Here is a 23,011-nt window from a genome sequence, read left to right on the forward strand (position 1 = left end):
ACAGGCAAGCATTTGGGCAAGGTCAAGCAACGACAATTATGAACCATGAACCGACAGTTAAAACGACTATGAAATCATTGGGGTAGAGGATTCCCTACCTAGGTATTCGCTAAGCCTGCTCATGCCTGAACTTCGTGCTTAATGAAGGCAAGAGATTGGATTTACAAACGCTGCCAAAGGAGGAAATCCTGTCCTTGGACAGGTATTTAGCCATCCACCCTCCCGCATCCATTGTTCTTCAGATTGACTCTGTTTCAGACATGCCTCTCATATCCTGAAATTGTCCAGAAGCTTTGACCTTACAATGCTCAGTCTCCACTACTCGCCATCTGTGTCGCTGGTCAGATGACGCGGCGCTGGACATGGTGGCCATGAGGCTATTCCAACCTCAACGATTCACACAACCCTCCCGAAGGATTGCGACATGCAGAATGTCCCCACAGACTTCCCAGACGTCCTAGCTTGGTATAGTTATCCATGATTTGCCTGTTTGTGGAAAGGACAACTTCTCTGGACGTATTTCTTTGTCGTTAGAATGACGGAAACCAAGAGAGGCAGCCTATTCACTCCGAGCCTTCCACTGGCATATGGAGTATCATACATATAGCTGCACCAAACTTTTTGCAAAGGGTTTGAAGCTGTACATTCGTGTATGGCAGCAAACATGACTTCAACAACCATTCCCATGCCACGCAGACAGCCACGAAACAATTCTGACCACGCTGATTCAGGCAGGAGAACTAGGAGAACTGATCGTTTTGACAGTGTGAGTAGCTAAGGGTTCTGCTGTATGCCTCAAGCTAACAATCGGGTAACAGGACATTCGAGACTCTGATCAGGAACCTCCACGACCCAACTCACGACCACTTGCAGCGTCACGACCTCCCAGAATTTTCTCAATATCACCCTTGTCAGCCAACGAACAAGGTTATTTCCAGAATGCGCGACCACGGGCTCACCCCAATTCGAAGGATCACAGGAATAACGATGAGACTGATGATGATACATTCGTCATCTACTCAGAACATCTTGCAGCGTCACTTCAGGCAGGCATCTTCGCTCAGAACCGTCGGCTGAACAGAGTGCAACACGTGCCTAAGATCGTCAATGTTCAATCTGCCAGAAGCAGTGGCTCTTAGCTGCTGCTTTCGAGGAGGATACTCTTTCACCTTTGAGGAGGTTGAGAGGATCAGCACCTGTCTCAATAAAGCTAAGACTTCGTCATGGAACAGAAGGACTGAGGTCACAACCATCTTGATAGTCGATTGTCGTGCTCCAGCAAAACGAAAACGTGGAGTGTTGGTATACCAGCTTCACTCAACATGGTGAGCACGACCAAAGATGACAGGGCCTGTAGCTCGGACCACGAGGATGTTCACAGCTAGGCAAGTGTTGGAAGCCGAATGCAGGAGAAGGCAGAAAATAGTTGCTGAATATCAACCACAACTACAATCTAATTTCGCTGCTCTGATCGCCTCCATATTGCGCTCTCTGCCTCTTTGCCTTAGGAAGAGTATTTCTGCCTCGTCTATCTCTTTAGAACCAGTGTAATCAACCGCCCAACTTTCAAGAATCTCGTCGATTTGTTTTGCCAGCTTTACATCTTTCATGCTAAGTCCAGGAGGAACGTGAGTCGTGCAGGAGATTGTGCAGAAGGTCCTATCGACGTAGGTGTGTGGGTCATGGTTCAGCTGTTTTGCTGCTATATTGATGTCGCTTAAGACTCGTTCAAGGTCTCGTACAGATCGAAGGGACACATAGCGATGGATTGTATCGCCGGATTCGTCGAGATCCCATCCTTGCGTACTGAAGCTGGCGATCGTGCCAGCTGGCATACCTGCTTCGGTGAGCAGACCAGGAAGCTGTTTGAGGAGGTTCTCCACAGCCTTGGGTTTGTGAGCATAGCTGGGCCGGACATGAATTCTAGTCTTACTGCCGTTGCTGCTCATTAGATCGAAAGTGGCCGTAGCGGGCACAACAGGCTGCGAGAGCTCTTTTTCAGTAGAGCCAGCATGATGTCGAGTACACGATGTGAACCTCGGGAGATTGTGTCGCTGGCCGACGGAAACGCTGGTCAGCACACCTGAGTAAAGGGCAGTTCGTGTAAGACACAACCTGTGGGCAAATATACGGCCAAAACTGGGCTGAGCTACGACATTGTACGCTGCAGCAGACAGCATCAACATTGCCCTCGCGGTCGAACGTCGGAGATCTCGAGGCGGATTATCTTGCGGAAATTGACCAGTGCTGACCTGAAGGATGCATCCAGTTCTGGTACTGGTTGCTTGCCCCGTTTGCCCAACGGACTGTCCCGGGACCGAGATGTTGCAGCCCTATGAGCTTGGACCTCAGCATCATTACTACAATTGTTGGATGTGTTCACACACCATGCTGTCAGGCCGCCAGCCTAGCTGTAAAATTTGGACCGATCGATCACTCCGAAATTTTATCATTCTGAGTGTATTAGGACGACTCCAGACGACGACTCAGTACGACCCTTGCAGGAGCCTGCATTAATAATGCCACGAGTCGGGCAGCTGATTGGCCGTTCTGCATGATCTAAGAATGAATCTGTTTCGAAGAACAAGTGACATGGAAAATTGACAGGGTGCACAGTTGTATTACTACTAGGCGGAGAGGAAGATAATTAACTGAGATCTGTGGCCATAATACCTCGATATGGCCAAGCCGTTCGACAATTACAATCCTTCTGGCGAACCAGAAATAATTCATTCAGCAGGCGATCTTTCATCGCCACCAGAGTTGCGAATACTGCATTACAACGATGTCTATCATGTCGACGCTTCTTCGGCCGAGCCTGTCGGTGGTATCGCCCGTTTTCAGACAGTGGTTAACCACTATCGAAACGACGAGAAGTACAAAAACCAAGCTGAACTACTAATCTGCTTCTCTGGAGATGCCTTCAATCCAAGTCTGGAGAGTAGCGTTACGAAAGGCAGTCACATGGTACCTGTACTCAATGATATAGGCACCGACGTTGCCTGTGTCGGCAATCACGATCTCGACTTTGGCGTCACCCAATTTCGACACCTCTCAGAACAGTGTAAATTCCCATGGCTGTTGTCCAACGTACTGGATCCTGCTCTAGGAGAAAATGTACCTCTTGGAAACGCCAAACAGTCACTGTTGCTCGAAAGCTCTAATGGCATCAAGATTGGAGTCATTGGCCTTGTGGAGCGAGAGTGGCTGGACACCATTAACTCCTTACCGCCAAATCTAATCTACAAATCAGCTCACAAAACAACAGAAGAACTGGTTCCTGGTCTACGGAAACAGGGTGCTGAGATTGTGATAGTGGTTGCCCATCAACGAGAGCCGAACGACAACAAAGTTGCCCGAATGGTACCCAAAGGTCTTGTGGACATAATTCTGGGTGGCCACGATCATAATTATGCGCACAGTATCGTGAATGGCTGCCATGTGCTTCGTAGTGGAACAGACTTTAAGCAGCTGAGCTATATAGAGGCTCGCCGCTCCAAAGAGAAGACTGGGGGATGGGATTTACACATTGTTCGACGTGATATCGTTTCGAGTATTCCTGAGGACACCAAGGCAAAAGAGATGACGGAGAAGATGACCAATGCACTGAAAGCGAAACTCGACAAGCCCATTGGTCATTCTCTTGCACCTCTTGACGCTCGCTTCGTGGTCGTCAGACGACAAGAATCGAATATGGGTAACTTCGTCTGTGACCTCATGCGCACTTATTATGCAGGTGATTGCTGTATCATCGCAGCTGGGACAATCCGTGGGGATCAAATCTATCCTCCAGGTGTTCTTCGGATCAAAGACATCCTGAATTGTTTCCCCTTTGAGGACCCTTGCGTCGTGATCGAAGCACCAGGTCAGGCTATTCTTGACGCATTGGAGAACAGCGTATCTACCTATCCGGCACTCGAAGGACGATTTCCACAGGTCTCAAACATAACGTTTACATTTGACCCCAACCTACCACCAGACCATCGCATACCGAACCCTACTTCGAACATCCGCATTGGTGGACAGCCACTAATTCTGGACAGAAAGTACAAGCTCGTGACGAGAGACTATATGACTCGAGGAAAGGATGGGTTTGATGCTTTGCTAGTCAAGTCTGCAGGTGGTGAGCTTAAAGAGATTGTGTCCGAAGAAAATGGCATACTGATCTCCATGCTACTGAGGCAGTACTTCATGTCTTTGAAGACGTTAGGCAAATGGAGCAAACTTGGGAAGAATACGTCTCGTTATTTCGAGCGTGTCCACAAAGAGTTGCACAAGTCTCACCCTGTCGTTGAACCGATGCTCAAGACACCATCAGTGACTGATAGCCCATCAAATCATTCAATTCCAACCAGACCTGTGATTAAGAAAACACGACCTGTCAAACAATCGGAAGAAGAAGCGAAGTTTCTGGACTATTCTGACGACGAAGAGTACACCGTCGAGCCAGGCGCTGACGTTGAAGAAGTAAGACGTCAGGAAAGAAAGCTAAGAATTATGCGGCAGGTAATGCAAAAGTGGAGGAGACTAGCTAGGGTGCCTACACCTCAAAGCTGTGACAATATTGCAGTGGAAGAATTTGAGGTCGATTGGACAAGAGCCATTGCGCCCAGGATAGAGGGAAGGATCAAGATCATTGGTGTTGATGCTTGATTTGTGACAGAGCGAAGGTTGGTGGCATTGCGTGTTGGTCGAGACCTCCAAATGCTTCGTCACCGTAGAATCAAGGTGAAGAACAGGCGCCTGTCTTGCCTAAACATTGGACAGATGTATCAAACTTGAACATCTTTCAAGCTCGTCCATGCGGTGAGCCAGAGCAGACTGAACGTAGCCGTGAAGGCAAGTTATATCGTGTTCCTATAATGCGACATTGCTTTCCCTCGAATTATTTGTGCAACCCACGCGTCTTTCACGAACTCGAAAGCTTGGAGGACAGCCACGAAACTGGGTAGTAGGCAGCTTTTACAGGGAAAAGCTGCCAATTCGGCTCGCCAAGGCTGGATTATCGCCGGCTTCTTGTGGAGAATGAGTGACGAGCTCAAGGAACGTGTCGATCGTCGCGTATCGCGCAAGTCTTCGATGACATCTCAAGATGCGTTTCGGCCAGCTTCATCCCTGCAAATGTCCAAGATATTCACAGCATTTTCCCTTACGGATGTTTTGGCGAGTGCGGTGGAACGACTGTCCTGAATCAAAGTTTCCGACGAACATGTGCCTGAAGAAAAGAATCATGATTTGAGCAACTTCGAGAGCGATCGTGCCTTCCTGTTCATTTTGCAAGAGAGAATACGCTGTCGTATTATCTACTTTGTTGCCATCTGCTCGTCTTTTTCACGGTGCTAAAGAACTTACCTGCATAACTCTCACAGTGTCCGACTTCTCTCTTACGATACGAAGCGCGATTCTACCTTTCCAACGATGTCGACTACACAAGTTCACTCGACTGTGAGCGGTGCTACAGGTTCCGGCTTGGGCTCGGTAATGGGCACACTACAGGGCGGCGTCTCGTCAGTCGTCAACATGGGAAAGGGCTTGCTAGACCGAGTGCTACCACCTGAGACAAGAGCTGCCATAATGGAAAAGCTCACAAAATTCGCACACGATCAACCACTATTGGCAAGCTTTTTGCTCTCCCATGTTGCCATTAGTGGTATACCGGTGTTTTTGTTCGTCGCTCTGATAATCACTGTTACTCTAGTGGCTCTGGTCGTTGGTCTGTTGGTCGGTCTATTGGGAGCTGTCCTGTTTATCTTAGGTGCAGTCGGCTTTGCACTGTTATTCCTCTTTCCTGTTCTCTTCTTTACCACGTTCGCCGCGGTTGGTGTATGGTTGTTCGGGGTTGGTGCATACTATCTCATCAAGTGGTTCAACAAGGAAGAAGTGCCAGGTGAGTGTTCTTCCTTGTTCTCCTGATATCGGTCTTCGAGAAAGGCCTCTGTCTTTTCATTTCAGATCTCAAGCTGACTCTCTTCAGAAGTTCGTAATTCAGCCGAGGAAAGCTTGCCCAAGTCTATAGGCAACGGTACGGCGCAAAAGCCGAAGCCTGAATGATTTGCTGCTAGTGAGCCTACTTACAATGTTGCTGTGCACATCTTCTAGTCTGTGTCTGAAGCGCGAATTCGGTACTCCGTCACCAGAAGCCCATCTTCAACTTTCTCGACGCCGGATGAGTTTGTCCGAGTGATTGGAGATGCATTCTCTTCGAGAGCAACCTCGTGTGGGGTAAACAAAATCAAGCTCCTGCACCACGATAACCTGCGTACTTCAGTGCTCTACAGTGTAACAACTCCGGCCTTTCGGCATAAAATGGCTACAGAGACACCATCAGGCATCGTGCTTCTTGAGTCACCAGTATCAAGCTATGTTCAGAAGGTCAAGATTGTCCTAAGAGAGAAGGGTATTCCATTCACAACGAAAGTGCCCGAAGACCTATCCAACAACGTGATTTCTGGGCCTTTGAGAGCCGCCAATCCTCGAGTAGAGGTACCTGTACTTATAGATGGTGACCTGGAGATCTTCGACTCAACCATAATACTCGAATACCTGGAGGACAAATGGCCCAGTCCGGCTTTACTGCCCAAAGATCCAGCATCAAGAGCCAGAGCAAGGATGATCGAGGAGATCTGTGACACTGAGTACGAGGCAATCAATTGGGGTGTTGCAGAAGTGCGATGGTTCAAACGCGCTGAGGGTGTGTTGGCGGAAGAACTGGAACGTAACGGCAAACACCATGTAGAGGTTATTCAGCAATGGTTGACTGAAAAGCTAGGAGCAAGTCCTTGGTTCGGTGGCGACAGCTTTGATTGGGCCGACGCTGCTGTTGCTCCCATCGTCAATCGATCGACAACACTAGGGCTTGGGCCAGCTTTGAACACTCCGTTGGCTGCATGGCACGTGAGACTTAAGCAGAGGCCATCTGTGGCACAAACTTTCAAAGAGTACGAAGAAGGCTTACCAGGGATGCAAGTCATCGTGAAACACATTCAGGCAGGAGAGAGGAGAAGAGAGTATAGGTCTCAGCGTCTAGAGTGGATGATCAAATCAGGTGGCCTGTCTGTAGTAGCTGAAGGCATCACGAGGAACAACATACGTTTCACGTGGCCTGACAATCAATAAATCGAAGGATTCATATCTTATTTATTAGCATGAACGAATTGCTGTAGAGTCTGGGTTGTCGCATGATATTCTCATTGTTGCAATGAGATAAGGGCTGCTCAATAAAATTGCCGAAATCGAAACCTGAAACGCTCGACCTAATCATGTCTCAACCTCCACGCCGATTTACTCATCACTGGTAAGGAACAGCGATTATCTCGCCGTCTCCTGCTTTATAGACTCACGTGTAGCGGCGTATCGAACAGACGCGTCAGCAGGCTTACAACGCACAACTGTATTGACAGAACAAGTGCCCGCGATCATGAGGCGGCGGTCAACTTTCATACCGCCGAAAGAAGTTGATTACGACCCGTCAGAAATCAGAATCACAGAGGGTTCTCTCTCCTTTGCCGGATTACAAGCAGCACGAGAAGAGCGACTGACGTTTGGCCTCAACGAGCTCCCAGCTGAGATTGTAGACGTACTGCAGAGGTCGCATGAGCTTCATGTTCGTTGGGCTACAGAAAGGGCATACGACAAATCAAGTCCATACCTATCGTCTATATCACCAGGTCTACATGTCTCGTACACACCCTTATCAGACCGAAACAACGACAAGTTATGCCCCTTGTTACACCGAATCTTTTCCGAGTCATTGAGATGTGTTTCGCCAGAAATCAGCTTCTCGAGGCCTGACATCTTGTCCGAACGGTTCGCGTCTGCCGCCGCGTTGCAGTATTATTCGCTGCTACCGTCGCTAGAGAAATTAGTGACATGGATTCAAGAACATGTCTGTCCGCCTTCAGGTGTTGGGTGCAGGCACAATGCAGCTCTGCTCAATTCCGCATCGTATGTTGATATTGATTATGACAGCATATCTCATGCGTTGACGTTCGCTGCTTTTTGGTCTGAGCCTCCGACTACAACGATGGGCATGGTTGAGGGATGGCAAACCTACAACAACTGGAACATATTGGTGGACCCTTCACCGAGTGACAGAAATGAGGTCGGGATATTGAAGGCTTCTCCTGGTTCTGAGGCCGCACAGATAGAGATGGAGGGAATACTGACAGTCGTGGGCGAAGACAACAGTCCAAAGCCCACAAGATTCTTCTTTCCATCAAGGCATCATGCCCTTAGCACCAAGCAGGATCATGACCAAAGCTATACAATATCGTTTGACGAGCCTACAGGCCTTCACCCTACGATGCGCATCCGCTTTCCTGCTGCCACTGTTTTACAAGAACCAGCGAGCAAAGCAGCAGATAGCACCTGTGCACTACACGCATATCTGACATTGCCTTCCACGATATTTGCAGACGAGTATGCCTTTCCTACCACTGATATCGACCCACCCTTCACTGAAGCCCACAACATCGTATCCCTTCGCTCCTTATCAGGCGAGCGTGATCTTGAAGCTCCAGACTATGTCATCCACAAATGGGGTTCAGCTATGCTTCTCGAACTTGCTACACCAACGTCAGCACAACAAATAGACACATCTTGGGATGTGACAATCCCATTACATCTGCGATATCTGAAGCCGACTTCCGGTGGAAAGCAGCATATCGAAATACCTTGGCCAGTTATCTTCTGGGCATGTACGGCAGACGAGGGCACAAAGTTCACAGTCAACCCATTCGATCGTATCAACTTGGCTTACGATGGTCTGTTTGGTCCTCGGACGATGTTCTACCATCTTGAGCCACAGCCTGTGGCAAACCAGAAGATGCTTGAAGCTATTGACGTGCCTGTGCTGGACACGAATGTGATGACCTCAAGCATGGCTGAGCTCTTGACCTTACTGCTGGTCACTAGTGGGTTCTTGTGGGTTACATGGAAGGTTTCTCGTGAGATCTCTTGGGAGTGGAATTGGTGGTCGAGGACAGATGCACGAAAGGGTAAAGCAGTCACAGCTGAGGAGACCAAGAAGTCGAACTAATAGGTGAATGTTCCAGTAGGCTTTGCAGGTGGATGGCTGCGGAATTGGTGCGAAAGAGCGATGCCTCTATGCCCGGTCGGAAAAGAAACTATAGAATCCTCTTCAATAAAGACCTATCCGAACGTCACGATTGTTTCTGCTTTGCTTACCCCTTGTATCCGAAGCCATGTCCTTCATCTACTACTCCGCAACATGGTCACAACTGCACCAGATCGGGGGCCTCCATGGTACACTACTCAACGTTGCCTTGATGTATAGTGAGTGGCGTATCGCTCTTTTGCTGTACGGGCATGGAGCACGTCTGATTGCGTATCGGTGTAAGCACTGCTCTACGGGCACCGCAGACTTTCAAAGAAAAGGTGCACTCTTCCAGTCCTGCGAAAGAGGCTTCATCAATGTCTACAAATCACAAATGCCGACGATCATGGACCATTGTCTTGCTCGTAGGAAAGACCAGAGAAGCATCTCGGAAGCGACAGCGAAGATCATAATGTCCCTAATTCTGTCGCTTGACAATGTCCACCGGTCTGGTTACTATAGTCGTGATGTGCCAAAAATTACAAGCTTGTTATCATGGCAGCCCTGTTATCAAAGAGACGCTATCGTAGCTCACCGTTTGACGAGCGACAACACCAATACTGAGTAACACTATTCTAATAGCATTTGCCGTAGTGTAGTAAATCACAGCACGTATGTTCAGGATGCAATAATTGAGTGTCCGTACACGCTTTGGACATCAGGAGTTGAACCCGTCAATTCACGTTAGCTGACTCGCCCTCACAAGAGCATCGGTCGGCGCATTGCTAGTTCGTTCTCACGCTCAGGTTGTTACTGGCAAACTCCACTAATCATCTTGGTTATCAAGCTTTTCAAAGCTTTCTTCGCTTCGAGCAGCAAAAGCTTGTCCCATGTGCACTTGGTGGCTGGAATGATTGGTTCGTGAACAACGCGACGGTATTCCTACTGTTGTCCAAGCATGGCTGAGAATTTGTGGATTGTTGATGCTCGATCTTCTGCCGTACAATCAGTGTAAAGAGACATGCTATCGCTGTCGAGCTCGAGATGGATCACGCTCATCCTATCATTCCTTGCGTTTGGGACTGTTGTTCTGTACCTGAGCTCTACTACTTCGACAATGAAAGTTGACTGCCTCTCCTGTGCAGCTGTACTTCTCGCTACACCTGTTTCATATGCTGCAGTGAACGCATCACCACAAGCGTTGAATACGACTAATACGAATCTTGTTCCTAATCCTGCTGGAAGAACCATATACTACAATGGGTCTGGAGACACGCCATCTTATCATGCGACCTCGCCAGATCCTGTTCCCATTACGCCTATCAACAGGTGAGCCTAGTGAGTGAGTGAGTGACTGCTGCTAATGAACGATGAAGTTCTTCGTCACTGCTCGATGCCTTCTATTCGGAGATCACTGGAGTAGCCAGCAGCAGCGCTTTTGGCAATAATTGCTCTCAATGTATCGCGGCTGCTGAAGTACTGCATTTTGCTGCTCTGACTCAATCGGTGTCGTCTTTCACTCAGCTACTGATCAAGATGTAGGTCAGTCTGTACCGTGTCGTGTTCTGCTAACGAGAATAGCTGCAATGCCGTTCCAGCAGTCAAAAGCAGCATCACCTCAGTGAGCTGTGAAGCACAGTATGGCAGCACACCAAATGGAACACTGCCATACTCGAACGGGGCTGCCGGAATAGGAGCCTACTATGCTCAACTCTTTTCGAAGATGAGTATCAACACAAATGACTTTGCTGCTTACTGCCACAATGTCTGGTATAGTATTGACTTATGTCGATCTAAAGGCGAAACGACTGATATGACTAGGTCTGTGTGTTCTGAGCCTCCCCTTATTGGCATTGAGGAAAGCATGTACTTCACCCCCAAACCAGCCTCAGCCGATGCAGCTTTACCACCATCAGGCAAGAATCTCAATGTGCTGCATCTGTCCGACTACCACATTGACCCAAGATACGATATCGGAAGCGAAGCGAATTGTACGAGTCATCTATGCTGCAGGCCAGACGCAGTCAACAACGTTCTCCATACCAATGCACAATCTCCAAGTCTCCCAGCGTCAAGATTTGGGGCTTTGCAATGTGATTCACCACCGGATTTGGCCTTGTCAGCATTTCAGAGCATGCCTCAATTTTTCGACATCAGCAACATTTCTTTCTCAATCTACACCGGTGACATCGTGTCTCACGATAAAGACGACCAGCTCTCCCAAGCTTACATCGAATACGAGGAAACAATAGCTTACGACACCTTCAAAGCTGCATTAGACAACGCACCAATCTACGCAACACTAGGCAACCACGACTCCTTCCCACAAGCTCTCAACACGCCCAACAGCCTTGCCCCAACAAACGCACTCTCGTGGAACTATGAGCTCCTCGCCTCCCTCTGGCAAAACGCTTCCTGGCTAAACGCAAGCGAGGCACAATACGCCGCAACTCACTACGGAGCCTTCGCCGTAACCACTCCACAAGGTCTCCGAGTCATCTCCCTAAACACAGACTTCTGGTACAAAGCCAACATCTTCAACCACTACAACACCACCAACCCTGACCAAAGTGGCATTCTCAGCTTCCTCGCCGCCGAGCTCCTAGCCTGCGAAGCCCGCAACCAACGCGCCTGGATCATCGGCCACGTCCTCTCAGGCTACGACGGCTCAAACCCCCTTCCCAACCCCACGGCCCTCTTCTACAGCATAGTCGCACGCTTTGCTCCCAAAACTATCGCTCTCATCGCCTTCGGCCACACCCACGAAGACCAGAAGCAGATCTACTACGACTTCCTCCCGAACAGCACATATATCATCGACGGCCGAACATACCGCAACACGACCATGGTCGACTACAACAAACCAATCGCAGTAGCGTACATCGGCCCCTCCGTCGTACCTCTAACAAATCTCAACGCAGGCTACACAATGTACCAAGTCGACGACTTGACGTTCGAAATCATGGGCTCACAAGTCTACTTCGCGAATATCTCCAACTCACTTACTTGGACCACACCAGAATGGAATTTTGAATACGACACTCGAACGGCGTACACACCTGTGATAAGTGGTGGATGGCCTGCGACTGCGCCGCTCAACGCGACGTTCTGGCATAAGGTTACAGAGGCTATGTTGGAGAACACTAGTGTCGCGCAGATGTATAGCACGTATGAGACGAAGAGTAGTGTTGTCACGCCGGCGTGTGATACGGGGGAGTGTGCGAGGAGGAAGGTGTGTTATATTAGGAGTGGGAGTGCGGCATTGGGACGTGCTTGTCCGAGGGTGCCGAGTTCGTGAGATGAGACCACACTGGAACCAACCACTACGTGTGTCCAGGTGACCAGCAAAGTGTGGATGCAAGCATACGCATATAATGCATTGTAATGCTACTCGTTGTTGTCAATGCTAGTACTGGATTCAGTCATATAGTAGCTGTACGGACGGGTCGGCGACTCGTGAAGCAGAAAGTGTTTAGCCACCTGCTGACCACGATGATCATGCTTCTTTGGTGCTGGACTTCCAACATAAATCTACGATACCACGATAGTTTCCACACCTGGCGAATGTCCAAAATTAAGCACAACAAGGTTGATTGAAAACTTATATCGGCCCTCTTTCTTTATAGCGAAATGATGTACTATTCCACAGCATCAAGAGCAGTATCTATGCCTTCTCAATCAAAGCCTCGAGCTCGGCGACCAAGTCCTTGAGCTCGCCCTTGATATCTGCAGCAGTGTCGAAAAGATCGAAAGATGGCTTGGTATATCCACCCTCGTTGATGATCTCGGAGAAGTTTGACTTTCCACCACCATTCCAGGCGAGCACTAGAATAATATGTCAGCATCTCATCAAAGATCAGAAGCACGAACGACTTACAGTTGACGGTATCAGAAGGAATTGAAGAGAGAACACCCTTGGTGGCAATGCCAATCATGTGTGCCTTCAATTGCTTGGGTGTGATATCAGCGACAGCATAAGCAGAGTCGGATGCTGGCTGGAGAGACAGGAAGTAAGCGAGGAGACCACAAATGTGAGGAGAAGCCATCGAGGTGCCAGAGATGGTGTTGGTGGCGTATTTGCTGCCGATCCAGGTAGATTGAATGTTGAGACCGGGGGCGAAGATGTCGGTGCACTTTCCATAGTTGGAGAAGTAGGCACGCTCATCGCCAAGTGTGGAAGCACCGACAGTGACGGCCTTTACAGCAGCAGCGGGAGAGTAGTTGCAGGCATCTGCGTTGTCGTTTCCAGCAGCGACAGCGAAGTGAATACCGGCATCAACAGCAGCGTTGACAGCAAGATCGAGAGTTGGGGATTTGCCACCGCCCAAGCTCATGTTGGCGACGGAGCCCTTGTGACCCTTCTTCTTGCCGGCCTTGACAGCACGCATAACTTCGATATGATCGGTAGCGGCCCACTCGACACCCTTGACGACATCAGACATGCTACCACTGCCGTTGCTTCGAAGAACCTTGACAGCCTTGACATGAGCCTTCTTAGCAACACCAAACTTCTTGCCTGCAATGGTTCCAGAGCAATGTGTTCCGTGTCCATTACCGTCTTCATCGGCATCGCCGCTTGGGATGGTCTTCCCCCAGCTGGCTCGTCCCTCAAAGTCAACATGGCCAACGTTGGTACCGGTGTCGACCACGTATGCAGTCACACCCTCACCACCATCGGCAGAATAGAGGTACTGCGTACGAATTAGCTTGCGTCACACTCATGCAGCACGCAGATACTAACCTTGTTGAATGTCGAGAAGGTAAGACCCTGACGGTGGGAGACACGAGCAAGACCCCACGGGGAGTTCTTCTCGACCTCTGGAGACTCGGACATTGTGTGGACCTCAGAGTCAAGCTCGATGTACTCGACATCGGGATGCCTGCGGACCTTCTCGATCACATCTTCGTAGAAGTGACCGGAATATCCCATTAGACCTGGGATATTGTATGTGTGCTTCAGACCACCGAGGACCTCCTCTTGGAAGCTTATCTGGTCTCTCTTCTTGAGCTCTGCCTTGTATGACTGGCTGCCGAAGTGGGCATCCTGTACCCACGAATGGTGGTCATTGGCCTTTGCTGCATCGACGTGCTTCTTGAAGACAACGATGTATGAGTTTGGAATGGTCTCGGAGTTAGAAGATGAGTGTATGGGAGCAGCTTCATTGTGGATGGTGTCGACAATGACTGGAGAGCTGACAGCTACGGCCGCGAGGGCCAGACTGATAAAAGACTTCATGGTGTACACGACGCCCAAGATATGTATGGGCAGAGATGGAATACAATAAAGAAGATAGATAGAATGCAGAGGGATGGAAGGGTAGTCAAGTTGTTGAGATGCAACTGATACCAAGCAGGCGCGTGATAAGACACCGAAGTAGGCTGGCTGGTGACGCAGATCATGTGCCGACGGGGCGTGGGTGTTGCTATGGAGCCAGAGCACAGCTGGAAGCAGGCACCCACCGAAACTCCGATACCGATTCGCCCAAGCCTCACCAGCTCCCCACCCTGGTTATCTTGTGGGGACGACCTAAGCATTGATTAAGGCAGTCAGGCGCTTACCCAGAACGGGTCGATTCAGTGTGAGCGAGAGATGCAGTTCGACTCCAGGCAAGCTGCGGTTGAATGCCAGCACTTGTTGCATCAGACGTAGTTTCATACTCGAAGCAGATGTGCAGAGATGAAAATAGCTGTTCATCGAGGTGATCGTACCTGGTAGTGGTACAGATGTGTGAGATCGTCGCTGTCAGCTTCAGATAACGCGTGCCTCGACGACTTCGATGAAATGCTACTACTTTCCAGTCCTCTGCTGAACACTATAAACTGGCTTGCAGGTGCAGTCGGCCCCATGCCGCGCCTTCCTCGTCGAGAAAATGTCCCTTGACGTCCCTCATGAAGCAGCTGCCTCAAGTACGTCGAGCATCGCTCCTTCTTCCGAAAATGACATTACCACCGCGGTAAATGCCTTGAAGAGTATCAAGCCTACGACATGGCAAGCGTACAAGGACGAACTTGTTCAGGCCGGCGTACTCCAGCTTCTACGCTTTCAGCTTAAGGAAATTGATGTAGCTGTCAACCCTCAAGATCTGTTCCGCAGAGCACAGGGCTTTCAGACCATTCTTCAGGCTATTCAGAATTTGGTAGAAACATGGCAGCAGTCATCGCGGTTGTCAGAATCCAGAGAGCTGATTCAGGTTTTGGCTCAACTTCTTCTGGTTCTCGAATCAGCCTTGGTTCACCATTCCGGGAATAACAGATACTTTCGAACAAGAATTGAAGGCAATGGCTGGATGGTACTTGAGCGGATCCTTTCCACCTTGCTGAATGTATTCATAAAGAGTGAGGCAGACAACAACGTTTTGGAACAGTTGTACGGCGTGCTCTTTGCAACCGCAATGAACGACGAGGCAGTAGCATCGATTTACACCCACGTTGCTAAAGCCTGCCCTCCACCCGAACGCAGCTGGGACCTCAAGAACGCAGCCACAATCGAGACACACGTAACGAAGTACCTGAGTGAAATTACTGATGTCGCGTTGCCAGACATGCTCTCCATCATGACCAAGACCTGGACTGAATATATGCAAAAGGCAGGGCAATCCATACAGACCATCAATCTAGCCTTGCCTATCAGTGTCAAGGTTGTGATGGAGAGTTCGAGACAAAACGTTGTTGAAGCGCATACTGCTGGCCTGCTCAGCGCTATCATGCCTCTACTGTTCGATGGTCAGCATACACTCGTCGAGAAATCTGTCTATCGTGAAGTAGCCCTCCTGCTCTTTCAGCAAGGCGTTGCCAACCTTGACGATGCTCACTATCTCTTCTCAAAGGCTGCTACATCGGTGGCCGCCGCTTCCTTCTTGCTCGATGCCATTCGCGCTTCCCGCCAGCCTGCTAGCATTCAGTTCGACCTCTCCCGATATGGGTCCTCGTCCGTCGAGCTACCGAACCTGCGAAAGACCTTTCCACCTCTTCACTCGGACGGCTACTCCCTGGCCTTATGGGTTCGTTTCGACAACTTCGATTCGGCTGCTCACACCACTCTTTTTGGAGCCTGCGATAAGACTCAGACTTGCTTCGTCCTTGCCTATCTTGAAAAGGACTCGCATCATCTAATCCTGCAAACTGCCGTCAAAGGTTCTCGTCCGAGCGTGAGGTTCAGATCTGTCAAGTTTGAGAAAGAGAGGTGGTACCACATATGCATCGTGCACAAAAAGCCACGCACGACCAGCTCTTCAAAAGCATCTCTATTTGTGGATGGTTTATTCGTCGAACAAACCAAGGCCAACTTTCCTGCGACACCACCATTAGATCGTGCGGTTGGTCCGAAAGTGCAGGCCTTCTTAGGAACGCCACAAGATCTCGCACCAAACACTGATGGTACCTGTACAACTTTGTGGTCGCTAGCATCTGCAATCCTCTTCGACGTCACGCTAAATGAAGATATCATCGCAGTCATGTACCACCTTACTCCGCACTACCACGGCAATTTACAGGACTGCCTTGGCTCGTTTCAGACTTACTCTGCCTCAGCTGCATTGAACTTCAGGAACGAAACGCTCAACGCGGGCAACGAAAACTCGTCCCAGTTGTATATTGCAATTCGATCCAAGGGCAGTGGCGTCATTCAGGAGGATTCGATCTTGCTGAACATCTCTCCTGCGGCGGTACTTGATAGTGATGACCGCAACAATATCGATGAAAGCCAGTTGATAAAATCTCTGTCAAAAGTCGCTGCCAAAAACCTCTTTTCATATACACGATCTGGAGCAAACGCCATCGCGATCAACGGAGCTGTCCCAGCTATCAACGATGCACTGGTCCAGGCTAATGGCGTGGCCATGCTGATGGGTGAGCCAGTCGTCACTGTGCCTCAGTCCTTGGACGAAGTCTCATGGAGACTAGGAGGCTGCGCAGCAATCGGACTAGCCTTGGTTAGTAAAGCTCGTACCACCGAAGAAGTCGCCATTGCGGTTGATATTCTACTGGACACGATCAAGTACAGCTGGCGGAACAGCGAGGTCATGGAACGCAACAGTGGCTACAATGTTCTTAGCAGCTTGATCAAGGACAAGCTGACCATACCTTCGAGTGTGAATAATCAGAAGGCTGGTTTGGCAATCGCCACTCCGACGCTTGATCGAAGTGGCCTTGCTCTTAGGTTGCTCAGATCAATACTCTCGTTCCTCGGATACGATAGTAATGACCCTTCAAGGTCCATGATCAACAATCCTCTGGCCTACAAAATCTTGCTGATAGACAACAGCGTGTGGCGGCTGCACCATTTCGAAACACAAGAGCTCTACTTCAAGCAGTTTCTCGCCTTTGCCAAGGACAGTGTACACGTAAAGTTCAACCTCAAGCGCTTAACTAGGATGCGAGCATTGAGACGATTGCTCGAAGCACTGAAGTCAGAGAACGTGTCGAGAATGACTATGCCATCCTATAGCGCGGCCCTGTCAGCACTTCTTCCTACTGCTACCAATGCAGAGATGCTGCGGTCGATGGCCCTTTTCATCACGTTTTCGGTACACAAATACAACAACACAGCCAGACCGCGAAAAGCAGCACGTTCAAGAGCATCTTCTGGCGCTGGCTCAATGACGCCTTCGTCAGGAGAGAGTACAAATCTTTCTCAGTTTGAGATCGGTGTCGAAGTCCTTCGTCTATACTCAGAGATGCTATGTAGAAAGGATGACTTGGTGTTGATCAAGAAATTTGCACGAACAGTCACAAACAAATGGCTGTTGTATTTATTGTCCGAAACTTCCCCGGAGGTTGTCGTGCTGTCAATGCGCATCCTCGCGCGACTGCTAGTGGTGCATGGCCAATCATACGTTAAGAAGTTCAAGGACAAAACTGGTGGCTTCGAAATTATGGGACATCGCCTGAAAAGATGGTGGCACTTACCAGCACTTTGGCCGACCTGTTTCGCGATACTTTTTGACGTTGATGTGGCAGAACTCGATTTGGATCGATCCTTCGATTTATTCTCATTTGTCGATTTGTTCAATTCGAAGAAAGAATACGGTATTGTCTATCCTGAGATGTTCGAAGTCATCTCTGGCATGTTGCAATCGGGTCTCAAAACAATTGTCTCGTCTAAGCAGCACCAGACTGGGTTGCAGGTACAGACCACAACGCCAGTCTCTAGCTCCCCAGAAAGACTGTCTATGTCGACCATGGCACCTCCGAACCCACTGTTGACCTTGGCTACACCACAGAACGCCGAGACATTTAATACCATCATCAGGTTTCTCTCAGATCTACAAACAAGATCTGCAAAATTTCGTGGATATGCTGCTTCCTCGTCTTATGTGCAAGAGCTGTTGTTCGTCCTTTTCCCTGTGGTCGTTGGTGCAGACATCGTCGATGCATCGGTTGAGCTTGATGCAAGAGATTCAATGTTGTCCTTTGACGGCACCGACGTTGTAGTCCACCCTCTCTCTGCACGACCTCCTATCATCCGAGCAGCACGCAAGGAAGTTCCTGAAAGACCAGGTCGTGGTAAAGCTCTTCGCCGCGGTTCGTCCTTCGTCATTGTCTCTCGCGACGCCAATAGTGGCGATACCACTTCGGATGTTGCAGTAGTGGATGGAAAGCTACTCGAGTCGACGCAAGCTGCTGAGAATAACGTCAAGCATGCCATTGTGCAAGGTGTCCTAGAGGTTGTCATCTCCTTATACGTTGACCAAATCCTGGCCCGTAAGGACTTTGCTGGTCTGGGACTCTTCCTCAAAACTCCACCTGGCTTCATCGAGCATCAGACCTTCTTCGAGTCCTGGGTATTACGCAATACAATCTCACAACTATCGAACACAATCGCCCTGGATCAATCACTTCTTTGTGAACCAAAGGTGCTCACCAATTTGGCGCGCTTCTTAACACATCTCGGTGACGCAATATTCGAGGGATGGTTTATAGGAGGAGCCGAACCTGTGATCGATCTTGCATCTACCATACTCGAATATTTGCAACGCAATGACGTGTCGCAGCTCAAGAGCGTGAGACTTTGCGCCCAGCCAATCTCTGTCATACGTGCTGTGGTCTTCAGAGTCGAGCTTCTGAGCTTGTCGCACGTGAGTGTCAATGAGACTTTAGCCTGCCTGAAGAAGCTTGCATATTGGCAAACCGTGCTGCTGGCATCTGAAGAGGCGCAGTCAATGTATTTGCAATTGCTGTGTTATCTTTTGTATGGAAGCCTAATATCGGATGATCCTGCTGTTCGCGTGATTGCTGCTGATCTGTGGCGCACCATCCTGGTACAAAAGCCATCGGAGACTGCCGCCATACTTGGACAAGCTGGAACAACGGACCAAAAACAGTTGGCTGGCAGCTTCAAAAAGCTAGCAGAATTGGATAACGAGACTTTTCTGTCCTGGGTTGATGATCATAGGACTGAGCTTGATTCACTGTTCTTCAACACCTTGTCAAAGTCATGGGATGCCTTTGTGAGCGAGGAGAACGAGAAGACGGAAGAGTCTATTAGGGCTCGTGTCAATCGTCGCAGAGAGAAGCTCAAAGGATGGGCTAAGACAGAAACAGACCGAGAGCAGCTGCTTCATCGTCATGATGTAGCGTTTGACCATTGGACAACCAATATTCATTCGTCCGAGACCTTGAAGCACCAGAGGCTTGTTCAGGACTCTACAGATGATCTCGTCTTTACCAATGCTATGTTTTCGCGCATGCAGAAAGAGCTTGCACGCTCCACAGATCTGTTCGCGGAGGGCAAATCTCGAAAGTGGCGCGTCGACCAGACAGAGGGACGCAATCGAATGCGCATGCGTCTGGTCGAGGATTTCACGCTTCCAGATGATGCGCAACAGCCAAGACGAAAGGGCTCCGACTTACCAGCTCTACGCCTTGACACAAGAGGAACGCGATCCTCTAGTACGGAATCAAGCGGTCTTACACCAGGTGGCGCTGAGTTGCCTGTTGTCGACTCACCGATCCCTAATGAACAGGCTTCTACCAGCGAACCCTTCCCTAGCATCGAAAGATCAGAAACGCTGGACAACATGGAGGCAGAAGAAAGTTTCGAGCTAGTAGAGGATCCTAATGCCGGACAAGAAGAATTCGAAGACAAAAACCGCAAAGTCATGCGAAGTCTGCATCGTGGCGACCAGGTTAAGCACGTTGTTAACATATCACGAGTAGCTGGTCTTGAAGCGATTGAAGGACTCTTGATACTCGGGAAAGAATACATCTACTTAGTAGATGGCTTCTTTCAACGTGCGGATGGCGAGATCGTTCATGTGTGGCAGGCTCCAGCTGAGGAGCGTGACCCCTATGTCAGCATGATCTCAGGCCGAGCTGTATCCGTGCAAAAGGATACATCTAAGGATAATAACCACGAGGTTCGAAGCTGGAAATGGTCGGACGTCATCAGCATATCAAAACGCAGGTTTCTTTTCCGCGACGTGGCCATCGAAATCTTCTTTGGCGACGGTCGCAGCTACCTGTTTACTCTTCTCAGTCTCAAGATTCGAAACGATCTGTTCTCTTTGATTAGCAGCAAAGCACCACAGTACGGTAACGCTGACTCGCCCCAGTCTGAGGTAGCCTGGAGATATGACTCTCTCAAGAGCGCTGAGGAAGAACCGCAAACATTCGGCGCACGTTTCACCAGTGTGTTCGCACAGTCGCCGACCTTAACCGCAACTAAGAAATGGCAGAAAGGTGAGATGTCCAACTTCCACTATCTAATGCTTATCAACACCCTGGCTGGAAGAACGTATAACGACCTGACTCAGTACCCTGTCTTTCCCTGGGTCATCGCGGATTACACAAGTGAGGAGCTTGACCTTGACAATCCACGAACTTATCGAGATCTATCAAAGCCCATGGGTTGTCAGCATCCAGACCGAGAAGCTGAATTTCGTGAAAGATATAAACAATTTGCAGAAATGGGTGATAGTAATGCGCCTCCTTTCCACTACGGTACCCATTATTCTTCTGCAATGATCGTCACATCCTATCTGATAAGATTGCAACCATTTGTGAAGTCATACCTCCTGCTTCAAGGAGGAACTTTTGACCACCCAGACAGGATGTTCTTCACTATCCAAGGAGCCTGGAATTCTGCTTCGCAGACCAACATGACTGACGTACGCGAATTGACGCCAGAGTTCTTCTACCTTCCGGAGTTCTTGACAAACCCAAACGACTACGATTTTGGTACGCGGCAGAACAGTACTAAGTCTATCGGCAACGTTACGTTGCCACCATGGGCTAAGGGCGATCCAAAGATCTTCATCGCAAAAAACAGGCAAGCGCTTGAGAGTCCTTACGTGAGCAAGCATTTACACAAATGGATCGACCTTATCTTCGGTTGTAAGCAGAAAGGTGATGCAGCTGTCGATGCTGTCAATGTGTTCCATCACCTCTCGTATCAAGGCGCAAGGGATCTTGATGCTATTGTTGATCCTGTTGAGCGGCTTGCAACTATCGGCATTATCCACAACTTCGGACAAACACCATTCCAGGTCTTCCAGAGAGCTCACCCTCAGAGAGAAAACGTCAAGCACAAATACAAACGTCTAGACAGTGCAGCAGAATCCCTGACTAGAATACCTGGCATGTTGCTCGACAGCGAAGAGCGAGTGGCATCTTTGACGTATGCCGTCAAGGCTGATAGGTTGCTGTGCTCGGGCGCTTTCAGGCTCAACATACCACCAACCTATGATAAATACATGGAATGGGGTTTCTCGGATAACTCGATTCGTTTTTATGTGTCTGAGACCCGAAAACTGATAGGAATTTTTGAACATCTTCATATCGGCCAATTGTCTTGCGCCTTGTTTGCCGACTCAAAGACACTAGTTACTGCCGGTACTGACTGCACCATCGCAGTGTGGACAGTCACTAGTCCCAACCATAAGAGCGTTGATCTCCAGCCCAGGGCGACTTTGTTCGGCCACAGATCAATAGTCACGACTTTGGTGTTGTCACGGTCGTTCAATGCATTACTCTCGTGTTCCTCTGGTGGTGAATTATTGCTTTGGGACCTCAATAGGTGTGAGTTCGTCCGAAGTATAGAAACCCCACGGCGCGCCAACGTTGAATGTGCTGCAATAAACGATGTCACTGGTAATATCATCGTTTGCCACGGTACCTGGATCAGCATATATAATCTCAATGGCGAGCTGTTGGTCAAGCAAGACACTTCAGACAGATCTTTTCCAGAAGATAATATAATATCGATCGCTTGCTATGAGGGCGCGAGCAATGAGTGGCTGGAACGAGACATAACGTTTACGGGCCACAAGCGAGGTGTTGTCAAGGTGTGGTCGCTGACCATAAACGACGGTGTTTTTGAATTGGAATTAGTCCGTATCCTCAATCACGTTGATTCATCAAGGGAAGATGGTAGCAACAGTCTTGCAGGGATAAGTTGCATTTTACCTCTGCCTCAAGTTGTCTATACAGGCGATGAGGACGGAAGGGTTGTGGAATGGAATTGTGTTCAGCGTCATTGAAATGGTAATTGGGAAAAGTTTGGATTATAGTGCATCATCATAGACATGGCACTGGACCTTTTGAAGAAGTTCGAACATAGATCTTTCAAGTTCTAGCACTATGAGTCTTTTCATATTTATTTCCCGTTTCCTGCGTTGCAACCACCAAGCATCGACATGCAGCAAAAGTAAGCTCTAACCCACTCCCACCTTCATACTTACAGCAGATAGAAGAGCAAGATCCTAATTCTCAGCCACTTCTCAACCAAGGCATCATACATAGACCCAACCTTCTCCCTCCTCAATCTAAGGCTGCTTCCCTGCCGCCCTCTCATGCTCGTCCCCCTCCGCCCCAACAACCATCCCACTCCCTTTCTCTCCATCCCCATCCCCACCAGCGAGTCTCTCCCCAAGATCCCCCTCCACATTTCCCCCATAATCCTTACTGATCGACGTCGACGCCTTCCCAGCCCCAGCAGGGTTCTGTGACTGCTCTGCC

General features: G+C 49.3%; 8 protein-coding genes across 8 annotated transcripts; 7 read left to right on the forward strand and 1 right to left on the reverse strand.

Moving 5' to 3' along the window:
• Nucleotides 1-664: 664 nt before the first annotated feature.
• Nucleotides 665-1,139, forward strand: LTR64_005931 (uncharacterized protein; the record flags this gene model as incomplete). The annotated part of the gene is made up of 2 exons (XM_064900267.1): nt 665-766; nt 819-1,139. The coding sequence occupies 2 exons, from the start codon at nt 665-667 to the stop codon at nt 1,137-1,139; spliced, it is 423 nt and encodes a 140-aa protein (XP_064753579.1).
• Nucleotides 1,140-2,679: 1,540 nt separating this feature from the next.
• Nucleotides 2,680-4,653, forward strand: LTR64_005932 (uncharacterized protein; the record flags this gene model as incomplete). The annotated part of the gene is made up of 1 exon (XM_064900268.1): nt 2,680-4,653. One exon carries the CDS (start codon nt 2,680-2,682, stop codon nt 4,651-4,653), a length of 1,974 nt encoding a protein of 657 aa, XP_064753580.1.
• A 765-nt stretch (nt 4,654-5,418) lies between these two features.
• Nucleotides 5,419-6,051, forward strand: LTR64_005933 (uncharacterized protein; the record flags this gene model as incomplete). Its single annotated transcript, XM_064900269.1, has 2 exons — nt 5,419-5,887; nt 5,975-6,051. 2 exons carry the CDS (start codon nt 5,419-5,421, stop codon nt 6,049-6,051), a joined length of 546 nt encoding a protein of 181 aa, XP_064753581.1.
• Nucleotides 6,052-6,306: 255 nt separating this feature from the next.
• Nucleotides 6,307-7,116, forward strand: LTR64_005934 (uncharacterized protein; the record flags this gene model as incomplete). Its single annotated transcript, XM_064900270.1, has 1 exon — nt 6,307-7,116. The coding sequence occupies one exon, from the start codon at nt 6,307-6,309 to the stop codon at nt 7,114-7,116; it is 810 nt and encodes a 269-aa protein (XP_064753582.1).
• A 301-nt stretch (nt 7,117-7,417) lies between these two features.
• Nucleotides 7,418-9,037, forward strand: PBN1 (protease B nonderepressible form; the record flags this gene model as incomplete). The annotated part of the gene is made up of 1 exon (XM_064900271.1): nt 7,418-9,037. One exon carries the CDS (start codon nt 7,418-7,420, stop codon nt 9,035-9,037), a length of 1,620 nt encoding a protein of 539 aa, XP_064753583.1.
• Nucleotides 9,038-10,341: 1,304 nt separating this feature from the next.
• LTR64_005936 (uncharacterized protein) lies at nt 10,342-12,353 on the forward strand (the record flags this gene model as incomplete). The annotated part of the gene is made up of 2 exons (XM_064900272.1): nt 10,342-10,397; nt 10,637-12,353. 2 exons carry the CDS (start codon nt 10,342-10,344, stop codon nt 12,351-12,353), a joined length of 1,773 nt encoding a protein of 590 aa, XP_064753584.1.
• Nucleotides 12,354-12,719: 366 nt separating this feature from the next.
• PRB1 (proteinase B) lies at nt 12,720-14,291 on the reverse strand (the record flags this gene model as incomplete). The annotated part of the gene is made up of 3 exons (XM_064900273.1): nt 12,720-12,880; nt 12,933-13,746; nt 13,797-14,291. The coding sequence occupies 3 exons, from the start codon at nt 14,289-14,291 to the stop codon at nt 12,720-12,722; spliced, it is 1,470 nt and encodes a 489-aa protein (XP_064753585.1).
• A 634-nt stretch (nt 14,292-14,925) lies between these two features.
• BPH1 (Beige protein-like 1) lies at nt 14,926-22,118 on the forward strand (the record flags this gene model as incomplete). Its single annotated transcript, XM_064900274.1, has 2 exons — nt 14,926-22,070; nt 22,094-22,118. 2 exons carry the CDS (start codon nt 14,926-14,928, stop codon nt 22,116-22,118), a joined length of 7,170 nt encoding a protein of 2,389 aa, XP_064753586.1.
• Between the last annotated feature and the right edge of the window lie 893 nt (nt 22,119-23,011).

This window comes from Lithohypha guttulata, assembly GCF_036872675.1.
Source record: "Lithohypha guttulata strain CCFEE 5908 chromosome Unknown scaffold_4, whole genome shotgun sequence".
NCBI classification, from domain to species: domain Eukaryota; kingdom Fungi; phylum Ascomycota; class Eurotiomycetes; order Chaetothyriales; family Trichomeriaceae; genus Lithohypha; species Lithohypha guttulata.